Raw genomic sequence first — 15,024 nt, 5'->3', positions numbered from 1 at the left:
TGGGAGGTCCCCGCTCTGCCCTCACTGAGAAGCCTCCACCCAGAGTTTGTGGCCTTTAGGACAACCTTCAGTTTACAGAGCACTTCCCTTTATCCTCTCAGCTACAACGCAGCCTTTAGCAAGAACACTGAGAAAGCACCACCCACTGTAAGAGACACGAAGGGAAGTTCTAAAAAAACCTCAGCAAGCACAGACTTCTCAGTCTTCGGACAGTTGAAACAAAGATGACAATGAAACCCAGGATGGGACAGCTTCCCAGATGACAGCAGGAGCAGATGACTGTGTTTGAAGAGGCACCACTAACGGCAGGGGCTCATGTTCCTGGAACCGGGGCTGACTGCCAGCCCAGAAGACGGGAGATCTCTTACTTTGGAGAGCACAGCGCTTGCCTCCTCAAGTCTTCCTCCCTCCCCTTCCTTCCTGCCTCCAAGGCTGTCAGTGGCCTCTGGTCTGCCCAGAGAGAAAGTTGTTTATGTTATCAAACAATGGTTGGTTAAATTCAACCTCAGCCTTTTAACTTCTCAGTAACAAGCACACAAGAGTATCTCCCGGTCAGCTGTTCCTTCCTACCCATCAGAGCTCATCCATTCTCTCTAGATACAGTAAAAGGGGCACAGAAGATGATGAATGACTGATGATGGTCCTTTTTTGGGGGACTGAGCACTGTGAATCAGCAGCAGAGTATTTCACAATGACAGCAATGTGGCCCAGGCAGCCAGTATCCCTCCAGAGAGCGTGAGGGGACACAGGGCTCACCTGTGGCAAAGACGACATTCCTGGAGACCAGACGATGCTCCACGATGGAGAACTGTGGGAGCTCAATCCTCTCCACGCCGGTCACAGCCTTATCACCCCCGCGCCAGTAAAACTCAATGTCATCTGTGGTGTAGCCATCTGCCAGGATACAGAAGCAGGGACAGCACAGAAATGAAGCATCATTTTGTCTAAAGAAACTGTCACTAGTAAAACAGAAGTAACAGCTTGCCCACATGTGAAGGGAATGTATTGATGTGCTTGTCTCTGCATTATCATTAGAAGAACTAACTTTTAGATATTCTTGTGTTACCTTTGCTGTCCGATTTGGACCAGGCTGGTGTTGAAAAGCAGAGAGACTGGAGAGGCTGAGCACTCTGATCAAAGTTCTGCCTGGAAAGCCTAATTGTGGGGTTGACCTGGACTTTGCACAGAAATGAAGTAAAAACATACTCACAGCACTGAATAAGATGGTTGGAAGAAAAAGTAAAAACTCTAAAGAATTCTGGAAAGGCAGCTCTCTCAACAACTATGGAAAGGTTAGAACACTGAGGGTGAACTTGCCCAATCCATGTTTCACAACTGCCGGGCCATTTTGGATGGTGTCATAAGGTGTTCCTGGCCATGAGCTGGGCCGACCTTAGAAATGCCTTTTGTGGGGACTCTCTTGGCCCTTAGAGATTTGAGCAGTGCTCTCAGCAGAAAGAGGAATGGTTATTAGCCAGATTATAGCTTCAAAATCAACTCTTGGCACGGTCTTGTGCTCACTTGGTAATCAATCAATGCTTCTTGACAATGACTAAATAGGACAATAGTATCTGATGCTATTTGCAGCACTCAGGAGTCTTCTAAAGAATTGGGTCAACTTTAGTGGTAAAGTCAATTAAAAATCACACCTGTAGAAAAACAGCCTATGAATATAAAAACTTTTTTATTTGAACACATAATACGAGGCAGATACGAAATATCTGACATTATACAAACAGACCACAGCTGTGGGGATGACTGCCCCCACAGTCCCCGCTGTCCCTGGTCTGTCTGCTGTGCTCCCTCCGGGATCACGGTGGGCACACCTTCTGTCTCCACCCTCCCTTCCGACTGCATGGCACTCTATTCTCAGCCAGTGGTCATGGTGATCGCTAATAAAGCACAGATCTCACCAAGTCACGCTTCTGCTTAAAGCCCTCAGACGTTCCCAATGCAACTAGCAAAACAAGTCCAAAATCCTTTCAAGGACCCCAAGAATCGACAAAGCTGACCCCTCTGTACATGCCCCCTCCCCTGCACACACAGGCCTCTCTGGCCTTCTGGCTGTGGTTCAGACCAGCATGCTGTGTGCAGAGCTTACATGCCCTCTGAGGGTACATCCAAGTCTTCAAGTGGCCCACTCTTTCATACATTTGCATCTTGACTTTAATAAAAGATTTTGCATACATGTGTAGTCAGGTCACCAGAAAACTGGGAGAATCCCTCCTCTGTTCAACTGCTTTAAAAAGGACCTTCCTGCCCATCCTCCACTTCAATTAAAGACTGTGGTAATAGAATCTACAGTCTCCGAGGCCACTCATTATGGTTCCCAATTGGAATAGGAGCTGCTCCCTCACTTAGATCCCAAATTTACCTTCCTGAAACTTTCATCAACTCACTGGAGTTGTGTCCTCTGACCACACAGAATCTACTTAACTTCCTAAAGTAGCCCTTCAACTATTAGCCCTTCAACATCATCTTTCCCTGAAGTCTTCATGCTAAATATCCTGTGCATCCCCGGGCATGATCTCACATCCCTCACCTTCTGAAAGCACAGCTCTCAGCAATCACAGCCATCGTGTTGTGTGGAAGCAAGGGGCACATCAAGAGGTGTAAACACGAGCCTGCCACCAGGGCAGCTCCCCGGCATGTTCATCCACTAAGACATTCACTTCTCACCATACATGCAATAAACGCATGGCAAAGTCAGTCATTTGCCATCCCTCCGAATTCAATACAAATGCTGGCAACTTAAATCCACCTGAGGCTAACAATGAAGTGATGTACAGCAGACCAGGAGAAGACACGGTGGTGGCAGCCGTATCTGGGTATGCCAGGGGTCAGGTCAGGGAGCAGGACATCTGCTTCTGAGACTATGTGGATGCAGCTCTTGCCCCACAAGAGAAGTGCTACTCAACACTGCATTATCAATAAGGCATCTGAATACTCTTCAAATTGAAGAAAATTGCCAAGACGTAAAAATAGCTGGCTTGTAAAGCTAAGCTCCTAATGTGAAATGAGGTTTACGCCAACTGCAGAGGGTCCCGGGAGCACAGCAACTTCTGCATGATAAAGCACAATTGTGAGACACTGCCTCTCAGAGTTCATTTGCTTCTCACCGAAGAGACCGAGATGGAGAGCATTTGTCTTCTTTTATTTCAGCACAGCAGACAGACTCTTAGTCAAATTAGAGTGGAGAACTCTTTATACTGAGCCTCTCTGTCTCTGTCTCTCTCTCTTGCCCTCTCTCTATCATGAAAGCAAAATTTGCAGAGTGGAGGATTAAACCTCTCATCTTTAAGACAGTTAAAAACTATGTCATAAAAAATTATATATGCCTTGCCAAATAATGATAAGAAGGCCTAAAACACAAAGTGGATGAAAAAGAAATACAGATACACACAGCTTTCAATCTCCAGGGTGCAGTTCTGCTCATCCAAGGGGTATCTTCTCAGGTCCATCATGCACGCTGCAGTCGTCGTGATTCTGAAACACACAGAGAAAGGGCAGATGGGATGAGAAATACAGCAGAAAAACTGCTCCTAGATAAACACTGAGTAACCAGAAGGTAGGACCCCTTTCCTCAAAGCATACCTGATTAAATATATTTCATGATATATACTAAATGAATAGCTTTTCATTATACTGCAGGCCTGCTTTATCCAAAACAGCAACATATATACATAATTTTATCTTGTTAACTTTGAATAATCTGGGGCAGAGAAAGGGGCTTCTTAGGAAGCACTTACTTTCAATTTTTATTCTGTCTCCTTGTCTAGTGACACTCTAACTTTTATTGCACAGAGAAAATATACCTGGTGGTAACACCTTTGATTTAGATTAAAACTGAATTTTTTTGCTTTCAGTGTGAAATATTCATGTAGCTTCCAATCCACAGGCCACACTTTGGAACTCTGAGCCAAACTTCTACTTGATTCTATTTTATTACAGTTGTCTGTTGGGCTAATAATACTCCAGGCCTTTTCACCACAAGATCATCTATCTTTCCAAAGAGAATATTTGGCTTCCACATTATTGATTATGAATCAAAATTCAGTGGGTTAGTATCCCTTGAGGTCAACTGCAACCATAGAAAGGATTTATATTGTGACCTAAGGATAGTTAAGCCTCTACTGGGCAATGGTTAAACCCACTGTACATGAAGATCAGAAACATTAAGTTCATTTCCTACTCTGCCAAAAGCCTCATTTTAGAGACACCAACCTACTCAAAGCCTCTGTTGCAAATGCAATGATTAGGCTACCATGTTTTATTCTCTTTCTAGAATTGCCAGCCCTCCTGCACCACAGACCCAGCTTAACATACTGGGCTGGGTCCCTGATTCAAGGACAGCCAATAATGAGTCGACCAAGAGTCTAGGATGCAGCTTGACAAAAGGCAAAACAGAGCTAAATGAATTCCCTTTCACGGGGATGAATTAAAGATGAGAATAGAGCTGAGTTTTCAAGTTCATGAATTAGAGGTTTGTGATGCCATTTTTGAACTGGAGAGTCAGGCATAAGAAAGCATAACAGAGGTGGACACAATGCAGAGAGTCAATGATGAGGAGACAGCAGCACTAAGGCTGGGCCACAGCACACGTGTTGCCGGACACGCACAACACACCTCAGGGAACAGTGTATCAGAGCTAATGTGGAAGTTGTGTGAATGGAAGCCCGGACTGTGCTCATTCAGTGGTGAATCTCAAGCAGGAAGAAGTGAGAATGTCTTCTCCTGAGATCCCTGGAGTTACACAGAACTTCCAGACATTTTTAAGGTCTACCTTTCTCAAAGCCTAGTATCGAGTTTTCTCTGGATAGACTTCCATGTGAACATCATTCATAATAAACCTTCTACCACTTAGGCAACATGAGCAAGTTCTGCTGCAAGACATGTGTCAGACACCAGGCATGTGCCAATTATGTTAGGATTGTCTCACTGATCCTAAATGCAGGTGCTAAAGGAACAGAGGAAAGCATGTCCTTCTATTAGCACTGGGTTAAGCAGCAGTTGAGGAAAATTCTAATTTCCAACGGCTGAGCAGTACAGTGAGGGAAAATATCAATCTATTTGGCAGTGATGGGTCAATGCTATTTTTTGCTCTACAAATAGCATGCAAGTGCCGTGCAGACATATGCTGTAAGATCCACACCAGTGGTGAAAGTATGTCCTTTCCAAATGTCATAACACTTCCAATCATCATTCCAAAGAGTGGATTACATTCTATCCAAAGTCAACAAATAGCTCTTTGGTATATTTTTCTATAGCATCTGACTTCCTAGCCAACTGAAGAACAAGCCTCACACTTTGAAATTCTGACATGTTTTATGGCAGGCTGTCAACCCGACATCCTTGCAAGATGCCTATAAGGCAAAATTAGAATAAAGTTCTGTTAAAATTATAAATTTTTGTAAAGAGGAGAAAAAGATCTCTATTGGAAATGCTCAAATTTTAAAACTTTCCTACATGTTTTAGTACCTATTCACTTCACAAGTCAATAACCGAGATAACCATTTTTGTTTCTTTTCCTTTTTTGTTCCCAATTATCATCATTAAAACACATGCACACACACACACACATGTGGAGGGACTCACATATATTGTGACTTATGTAGAGTATTTCATAGGAATCATTGGAAATGGGAATCATGAAGCTAGTAGAATTGGTGAGTATCCTCAGTACAGCTGCTGTCCTGTCTTCTGGTATCATACTGACTATCATATGGAGTCCTGTTCCTACAGACTTGGGGAATAAGGTATAAAATCTATGCACTACTCTTCTTCCTATGGAAGAAATACACAGAAAACCCTCTTGTGGTGGAAAGTTAAGTCATGAGAGCCTATTCAGGACACAGTGTCTCCCACTGAGACAAAAAGGCAAGAAAAAAAGAAACAGGGGAGTAGAAAGATCAAGAAGAACAGAGCAGGCCAGAGCCTCCACACCATCAATCATGTTGACTAAACTCATAGCAGGTTGGAGATTGGACTTTTGCAGTGAAATGACCAAATTTTGTACCCCAGGGACTTTGCAGAAGCCATAGGAGGGAATTTCATAGTCTACAGAACTGAGAACTCAAGTCTAGTTAATGAAGATGGACCAAAGGCAGGGAAGCCCCAGTAGCATCCAAGCTCTAGCTGCATAATCCCTGACATGCAAGCATGTGTGCACGCACACACAGGCACACACATTTCATATTTTTTCTAATCAATTTTATTTGTCCTGAGAAGTGACTTTAACCAACAACCAGCTCCACTTCCATATGAAAGCTGAGAATTCCACTCCTATTTCTAAGAAATAGTGGTGAAGTCAATAAGAAATATTGGGTGAAGATTCTCTCCAGTAGATCCTCTTTTTTCAGTCAGAGCATGCAGTCACATCTGCACTTTACATAAGATTAGTTGCGAGTTCACTTTGTGCCAAACTCTGGGCTCAGTACTTGAGTATTCATGCATTCCATCTCACAACAACCACACTGTAGAGGTATTCATCTTCTTCCCATTTTGAAGATGAGCAAACCAAGGCTTGGAAACAGTAAGGATGTTGGTCACATACAATGCTACTGGAAGGCATGTGTGGCACTGAGATCCAGCCAATCTGAAACCTGCATTCACTCTTCTATGTCCTTGATACCTTGTCTGCCTTAAATTACAAAATATATCCACCTTTTAAAAACCTGCTTCTTTTTTTCAAAGAAGAGCAAGTATGGTATAGAAATATGTCATATGTACATATTTATGACATATATGATCACCAAAATACACACACACATAAATTGTATCTGTGCATATGTCTCATATATATGACAAGTTGGAAATATACCATGTAAAGGGAGAAAATGAATATTTCCATGCTACACCGGCAGTAACAGCAGCGGCATTCTGCCCCTTGTGGAATATGGTACAGTTTAGCAGGTAGTCTTGCGTAAGTGATATATCCCTAAAGATATGTTTAGCAGTCCAAAGTATGAAAAGTCAAGGAATAATGTGTACTTTATTAGGGGAGTATCATCTCAGCAATTTTAAAATCTGTAATGGAACATCTGCCATCTTTGGACACCGTTTAGAAACTACTTCTGGAAAGAACGGCTCTCAGCAGGTCAAAATGTTCTTACTTTCTCAATTATGTCAAGCTTATGAGATGTACTTTGGTGTCGGCACTTCCACTGTTAAAATTCCAACAATTAAAAAGAATAGTAAGGGCAGATGCAAACTCTTCCTGTCATGAAGATTTTGTCAATCTGCACAAACTCAGATTTCTCCACAGGGCACTGGAGAGGCTGTGATGAAAACATTGCTCTTGGCTGGTCAGGTACGCATCTACTATTACCACCAACACTTACCTGAGATGCCAGCTCTTTGGCCAAGGTACCACAGTGCTCCCTGTCCTTGCTGGGAAACGGGGACTCTGGGACCCACACCTACACTGAATCACAGGGCAATACACACACTCTCCTCCCCACTTGCACGGATATTTTATATTCGTGGTTAACACCAGATAGAACAGAGGTTAAAATGTCCTTAACTAGCTTTCTCCGAGGACTTGCAGAACCAAAGTATTTCAGTTCTGCCGTCTCTCCTCTCACCACCCATTTTATTGTTGTCATCACACTTAGGACCGTTCCTTCCATTTGTTGACTTGCAGGTTCCTTGCTCATCCTTAGATGGACCTGGAGAAGAGCTTGGTCCCCTGGAGCCATCAGTACTTAGAAGAACAGCCACAGGCACACAGCAGGTGTCCCGTAGATGTTCACTGAGCAGAAATGACTTAGAAAATGTGGGAACCAGGAGTAACAGGCAGAGCAGAACTCAAGGAAAACATGGAAAGGAAAAGAGGTGGCTTGGCCCTTCCTGGTTTCAATCCCCTAAATCTCAGAGCCAGAGGGGACACTCACCCTCTTGCAAGCACTGCCAGTAGGAGCTCTGGCCTTGCACTTTTACTGACATCCTGAGAGGCTACCTGGGCCCACTGGTCAAGATCCTTGGGTGATACTCCATGTGCTGACAGCCTGGGGGTGTCTGTGAATCCTTCAGTTGCAGAATAAATCCTCAGCAGGCTGATTTTCCTGCGTGTGAGTTTTTTGGCTTCCATGCTCATGAGGATCAGAGCACAATGCTGCCATTGTTGACGTCATGGCCTTTTAATTAAAATCTTGTTAAACAGGACCAGGAGCAAGTTAGCAGGACCTCCTGTGTGACTTCTGGCTTGCACTGGGGATGCTCAAATGTCTGAGAAGTCTGGCAATGGTTGCTACTTATGCTCACAGAACAGCTGCACACTCAGGGCACTGCCTTATGGGTAGCCATTTAGCCTTCTGCAACTACTCCCATGTAACTTACACTTATCTCCAATTCTGTATTGACTCCAGGAGTACCAGGCAGTGGAGACATCAATCATTTTTCCAAGAATATAAATTCAAATGCGAGGTTAAAGGACCTGATCAAATAATTCAGATCAACCGAGCATCCTTCTCAGGATGCTGAACCTGAAACTCCAATACTCTGACCACCTGATGCGAAGAGCTGACTCACTGGAAAAGACCCTGATGCTGGGAAAGATTGAAGGTGGGAGGAGAAAGGGACGACAGAGGATGAGATGGTTGGATGGCATCACCGACTCAAAGGACATGAGTTTGAGTAAGCTCCAGGAGATGGTGATGGACAGGGAAGCCTAGTGTGCTGCAGTCCATGGGGTTGCAAAGAGTCAGACATGACTGAGCGACTGAAGTGAACTGAGCATCCTTCTAAAGCAAGTGCTTATTATTCATTGTGGAGAAGGCACAGAACACAGCCAACACTGAAGTTTCCCCCATTTTATTTGATAACAAACACATGAAGAGAAATTCTCAGACATGTCCAACTGCCTTTGCTATACAGACTCATTGAGTATGTTGCTGGGAAAATCCTTGCAGTAAGTTGAACGGGTTGGCAGCCCCATTCCTTTACCCTTCCCAGTACATACTCTCTTTGCCATGTCATTTGCAATTCTTCTCACGAAAGAGGAACTGTCTCCCCACTCCTGGACAACTTTATGGCCCTGATTTTCAAACAATATGTGCCCTGCTCTGTCTGACAGAATGTGTGGACTAATAGTCCCAAGTTTAGCCTCCGAGAGACATTCTGTGTTTCTGGTCCCCTTGTGCTTCTGCCTCTGCTGTGAAAAAGCCATGCTCAAACGAGTTTGCTGGTTCTAGGAGGACTATCGACATAGGGAGCAGAGACCCATCCATCTCTGAGTCTGTGGGGGAACCAGCCAGAATCCACAGAGATGCTGATTAATCACCCAGACACACAAGCAATGTGCACTTATTATCATTAGAAAATAGGCTTTCTAGCTGTTTGTTATGCAGCAACACTGTGGCCATCATAGATAACAGATACAATACAAGAAACTACACAATTAGCAAAGCATAAATTATCTTATAAATAAATGGGCCTCATAACCTGATACTTCTCAGGGGTGCCAGAAAACTACAAAGCCCTTAGTAGATAGCATTTTCCTATAACAAGAGCATTTACTTCTGGATTTCAGCATAAATCCACTATTGTTGTACGAACATCAATTCTGGTAAAATGAGTCGTCATATCAGGCAAATGACACGGACAGTCTCCTGATTTTCAAGCAATATGGTGATAAAACAACTCAAAGGCCAAAACTGGCAATAATGCTATAAGTCAAAACCAAAAGAACAGTGTGTGTCGGAGCCTCAAGCACCTGCCAGGAATGGAAATGTCAGGGTAGATGACTGAGGTAGTCTCAAGGAAAACACTGAAGGTTCAACTCTCTAACAGGAAGGGAGAGAACATTTTGAGAGAATCAAAAAAGTACTTTGAGACTTTGAGTCTCCCCAACCATCTTGATGAAAGTGAAAGAGGAGAGTGAAAAAGTTGGCCTAAAGCTCAACATTCAGAAACCTAAGATCATGGCATCCAGTCCCATCACTTCATGGCAAATAGATGGGGAAACAGTGGAAACAGTAGCATGCTTTATTTTTGGGGCTCTAAAATCACTGCAGATGGTGATTGCAGCCATGAAATTAAAAGACGTTTACTCCTTGGAAGGAAAGTTATGACCAAACTAGACAGCACATTAAAAAGCAGAGATATTACATTGCCAACAAAGGTCCATCTAGTCAAGGCTATGGTTTTTCCAGTCAACATGTATGGATGTGAGAGTGGGACTGTAAAGAAAGCTGAGCACAGAAGAATTGATGCTTTTGAACTGTGGTGTTGGAGAAGACTCTTGAGAGCCCCTTGGACTGCAAGGAGATCCAACCAGTCCATCCTAAAGGAGATCAGTCCTGGGTGTTCATTGGAAGGGCTGATGCTAAAGCTGAAACTCCAATACTTTGGCCACCTCATGTGAAGAGTTGACTCATTGGAAAAGACCCTGATGCTGGGAGGGATTGGGGGCAGGAGGAGAAGGGGACGACAGAGGATGAGATGGCTGGATGGCATCACTGACTCAATGCACATGAGTTTGGGTAGGCTCCAGGAGTTGGTGATGGGCAGGCAGGCCTGGCGTGCTGCCGTTCATGGGGTCACAAAGAGTTGGACACAACTGAGCAACTGATCTGAACTGAACTGAACTATCTGGATCTAATGATGGCACCTGGGTGGTGTATGTGGGGTTTATATCTAGAAAGATAGCCACTAGCCACATACATGTGCGTGCGTGCTCAGACATGTCTGACTCTTTGTGACCCCGTGGACTGTATGTGGCCTGTGAGGTTCCTCTGTCCATAGAATTTCCCAGGCAAAAATACTGGAGTGGGTTGCCATTTCCCTCTCGACGGTATCTTCCTGACCCAGGGATCAAACCCGCATGTCTTGCCTCTCCTGCATTGGCAGGTGGATTCTTCACCACTGTACCACCTGGGAAGTCCTTTTTCCTATTTATAATTAAATTTTAAATTAATTAAAATGAAATCAAATTAAAAATTCAGTTCCTCTGAAGCAGTGGCAACCTTCCAAGTGTTCAGTAGTCACCTACGTGTTTACGCTAAGTTGCTTTGGTTATGTCTGACTCTGGGACCCTATGGACTGTAGCCCGCCAAGCTCCTCTGTCCATGGGATTCTCCAGGCAAGAATACTGGAGTGGGTTGTCATTTCCTTCCCCAGTGGATCTTCCTGACACAGGATCAAAGAGATATCCTTTGAGTCTCCTGCATTGGCCAACTGGTTCTTCTTGACCACTAGTGCCACCTGGGAAGCCCTAGTCACCTATGGCTAGTGGCTACCCTATGGGATGGTACAGGTTCTAGAACATCTCTATCACCCCGGTAAGTTCCACTGGAAGGAGTGAGAAACATGAGTCAGACAGGATGACAGACTGGCCCTGCCTGCTAAGGCAGCCTCCCAGCCCCTCTCCCCTCTCCTGCTTCTCTTCTCTCCCTCCCCTCCCTCTCTCCCCACCCTCCGGCTTCCTCCCTTCCCCCCTCACCACCACAGCTTTCAAGGGCACACTCTCTAGTTGAAAGTGGTTGCGGGACACAGTCAAACGCACACAACCCATCACCTCCAAGTAAAGCCATTGCCACTAGAGATAGATATCCACAGGGCATGGAAACAAGCATGCCAGAGCAGAAGTGTCATTGAAGAGTATGTAAAGTACCACACCTTGCATAAGACTTCATGGAAGAGTGGGCTAACCAGCATTTCTAGGGGAGGACTCACTGGAAAAGAATGGTGACTAGACATAACAAAGGGAGTGCATTAACCTGACCTTCAGATTTATATCCTAAGGACTAAGGTTCCCAATGGAGCCTGAGACTGCAGGGGGCCAAGGTCACCACGTTCAAAGTCTCACCAGAAAAATCGCTGTCTCCATGGGTCTGCTCAGCTAAGGACTAACATGATGAATAAACAAGGAGATATTCTATGAAAAGTACGTAAGCATGCAAAATGGAAGTTTAAAACTTGGGAAGATGTATGTCTGGTTGTCAAAAAGCATGAATTCCCTTTAAAACAAAGACAGGAAGACATAAGGAAAGAACAGCCTAAGATGAAGACAAAGATAGATAGACAATGTAAAACTGAGAAAAGAGTGCAAGGAATCTCTCGGCAAGTGCTGAAGTGAAATCTATACTGAACACAAAGACACAGAATTGACACAGTTGCAAGTCATTTAATGACACAAGTTACTGAGGAGATCTTGTTAAAATGCAGATTTTGAGCAAGAGATGTGGGTAGGTCTGTAGTTCTGAATCTACCAGATGCTGCTACTGCTGCTGGTCTGGGGACCACAGTCAGAGTGGGAAGGAGAGAGTCCATTGTAAAACCTTCCTAAGAGCAGAGGAAGAAGACAAACCTTTGAAAACACAGAGAAGATGATAGGTACAAGACAGAAAATCGGTATGCAACTGAGTTTTATTAAACAAAGCAAAACCAAACAGCATTCAAATGAACACAACAGAATTAAACATGAAACAAACACACTTTTTTAGTTAGAGTAAAATATGCCTAACATGAGATCTACCTTTTATCACTATTTGTAAGTGATCAGTGGCATTAACTATATTCATATCACTGTGCAACCATCAGCATTATCCATATTCAGAATTTCTTCATCATCTAAGGAAAAACCTGCTATACCCACTAAACAATAACTCCTGATTAACTCCCCAATAACTCCCCATAATCTCCCTCAGGGACCTGGTAACCTGGTGACTTCATTCTTACTGATACTAGGTATTTCATATAAGTGCAATCACACAGTATTTGTTCTTTGTGTCCAGCTTAGTTCACTTACCATAATGTTTTCATGGTGTAGCATGTATCAAATTTCCAAACCTCTTTAAAGGTTGAAAATATTCCATTGTATGTATATAACACGTTCATTTTTTAGTGTACATTTGAGTTATTTCTCACATTTGAGCTGTTTCTCTCTTTTTGCTATTGTAAAAGATGCTGTGCTTAACATTAGTGTACAAGTACTTGTTGGATTCTCTGCTTCTGCTTCTCTTGGTAAATACCTAGAAACGGAATTGCTAGATTATCTGATAATTCAGTGTTCGAGTTTTTGAGAAGCAGTCACACTGCTTTCCACAATGGTTGAACTACTTTACATTTCACCAGCAGCACACAATGTTCCAATCACTCCGTAACTGTCAACACTACTCTTTTCCCCACTTTTTGATTATAGCTATCCTAATGGATATGGTATCACACCATGGTTTTGATTTTCAAAACCACTTTTGATTTTCAAAGCCACTTTAGTGGCTGATAATACTAAGTATCTTTTCACACGCTTATTGGCCATTTGTATATCTTCTCAGGAGAAATAGTCTACTCAAGTCTTCTGCCGATTTTTGAACTGATCTCTTTTTTGTTGTTGACCTGTAATTCTCTATATGTTCTTTTTAAAATTAATTTATTTTTTATTAAAGGATAATTGCTTTACAGAATTTTGTTGTTTTCTGTCAAACCTCAGCATGAATCAGCCATAAGTATACATATATCCCCTCCTTTGATATTAACTACCCTTCTATATGATTTGCAAATACTTTATCTCATTCTAAAGGCTGCCTTTTCTTTGTCAACTCTGTTCTTTGGTGCAGAAATGTCTTTAATTTTGATGTAGTCCAATTTATCTAATTTTTTTCTTCTATTGCCTTCTATTCTATTTCTTCTATTGCCTTCTATTCTAAATTATTTCTTCTATTTCTTCTAATTTTTTCTTCTATTTTTCATTCTATAGGCAATAGACAGCTTTCATGTCATACCCAGGAAATTATTGCCAAATCCATGTCATGAAACTTTTCCTCTATGTCTTCTAAGAATTTTATACTTTTAGCTCTCACATTTACATCTTTGATCCATTTCAAGTTATTTCCATATAGGGTATAAAGTATAAGTAGGCATTCAACTTTACTCTTTTACATATGAATACCAAGTTTCCCCAGCAATATTTGTTGAACCACACTCCTTTATTCATTGAATAGTTTTGCAACCCTGATGCAAATCATTTCAACATATACACAAGAGTTTGCTTCTGGGCTCTCTTTGGCAGATATGTCTGTTCTAATGCAAATGCAATGCTATTTTGTTATCATCAGTCAATTCAGTCGCTTAGTTGTGTCCGACTCTTTGCGACCCCACAAATCGCAGCACGCCAGGATTCCCTGTCCATCACCAACTCCAGGAGCTTGCTCAACCTCATGTCCATAGAATGTGTGATGCCATCCAACCATTTCATCCTCTGTCGTCCCCTTTCCTCCTGCGTTCAATCTTTCCCAGCATAAGGGTCTTTCCCAATGAGTCAGTTCTTCGCATCAGGTGGCCAACGTATTGGAGCTTAAGCTTCAGCATCAGTCCTTCAGATGAATATTTAGGACTGATTTCCTTTAGGATTGACTGGTTTGATCTCCTCATAGTCCAAGGGACTCTCAAGAGTCTTCTCCAACACCATAGTTCAAAAGCATCAATTCTTTAGCACTCAGCCTTCTTCACGGTCCAACTCTCACATCCATACACGACTACTGGAAAAACCGAAGCTTTGACTATATGGACATCATAGCTTTGACTATGAGACCTCATTGCTCTGACTATGGGAACCCCATGAAAAGTATGAGAAGGATAGGTATTAGTTTTTTATATTTTTGGTAGAATTCCCCTGTAAAGCTGTCCAGTCCTGGATTTTGTTTTCTAGCTTTTAAAAATTATTATCATAATTCTATTTCACTTCAAATGATCAGTCTGTTCAAGTTACTTGTTTCTTCCTGATTCAGTCTTGGCAGGTTATATGTTCTAGACATTTGTCTATTTCTTCTAGGTTATCCAATTTGTTGGCATAAAATGTTCTTTAATATTTTCTTACAATTTTTATCTCTGTGGTATTGGTTGTTATTAATATTTCTCATCTTTCAATTATTTATTTCAGTTCTTTCTCTTCTAAAAAAGATAGTTTCAAACAGTTCTTGGTTTCACTGATATTTTCTATTCTTTTAATCACTATTTTATTTATTTTCTCTTTGATCTTTTTTATTTCTTTCCTTCCACTCAGTTTGAGCTTTGTTTGATGTTCTT

General features: G+C 42.5%; 1 protein-coding gene across 1 annotated transcript in view; it reads right to left on the bottom strand.

Moving 5' to 3' along the window:
- Window positions 1-15,024, bottom strand: part of GABRB3 (gamma-aminobutyric acid type A receptor subunit beta3) — a 279,117-nt gene that overhangs the window by 48,247 nt on the left and 215,846 nt on the right. Inside the window, exons 5-6 of the mRNA XM_043434472.1 lie at window positions 3,404-3,486; window positions 757-894 (exon numbers count right to left, since the gene is read on the bottom strand). Coding sequence (XP_043290407.1) covers window positions 757-894; window positions 3,404-3,486 — 221 coding nt within the window. The remainder of the gene's footprint in view (window positions 1-756; window positions 895-3,403; window positions 3,487-15,024) is intronic.

The sequence above is a fragment of the Cervus canadensis genome, chromosome 17, assembly GCF_019320065.1.
Source record: "Cervus canadensis isolate Bull #8, Minnesota chromosome 17, ASM1932006v1, whole genome shotgun sequence".
Lineage (NCBI taxonomy): Eukaryota > Metazoa > Chordata > Mammalia > Artiodactyla > Cervidae > Cervus > Cervus canadensis.
The sequence above is the reverse complement of the archived record's forward strand: the minus strand, read 5'-3'. Positions and strand labels throughout refer to the sequence as shown.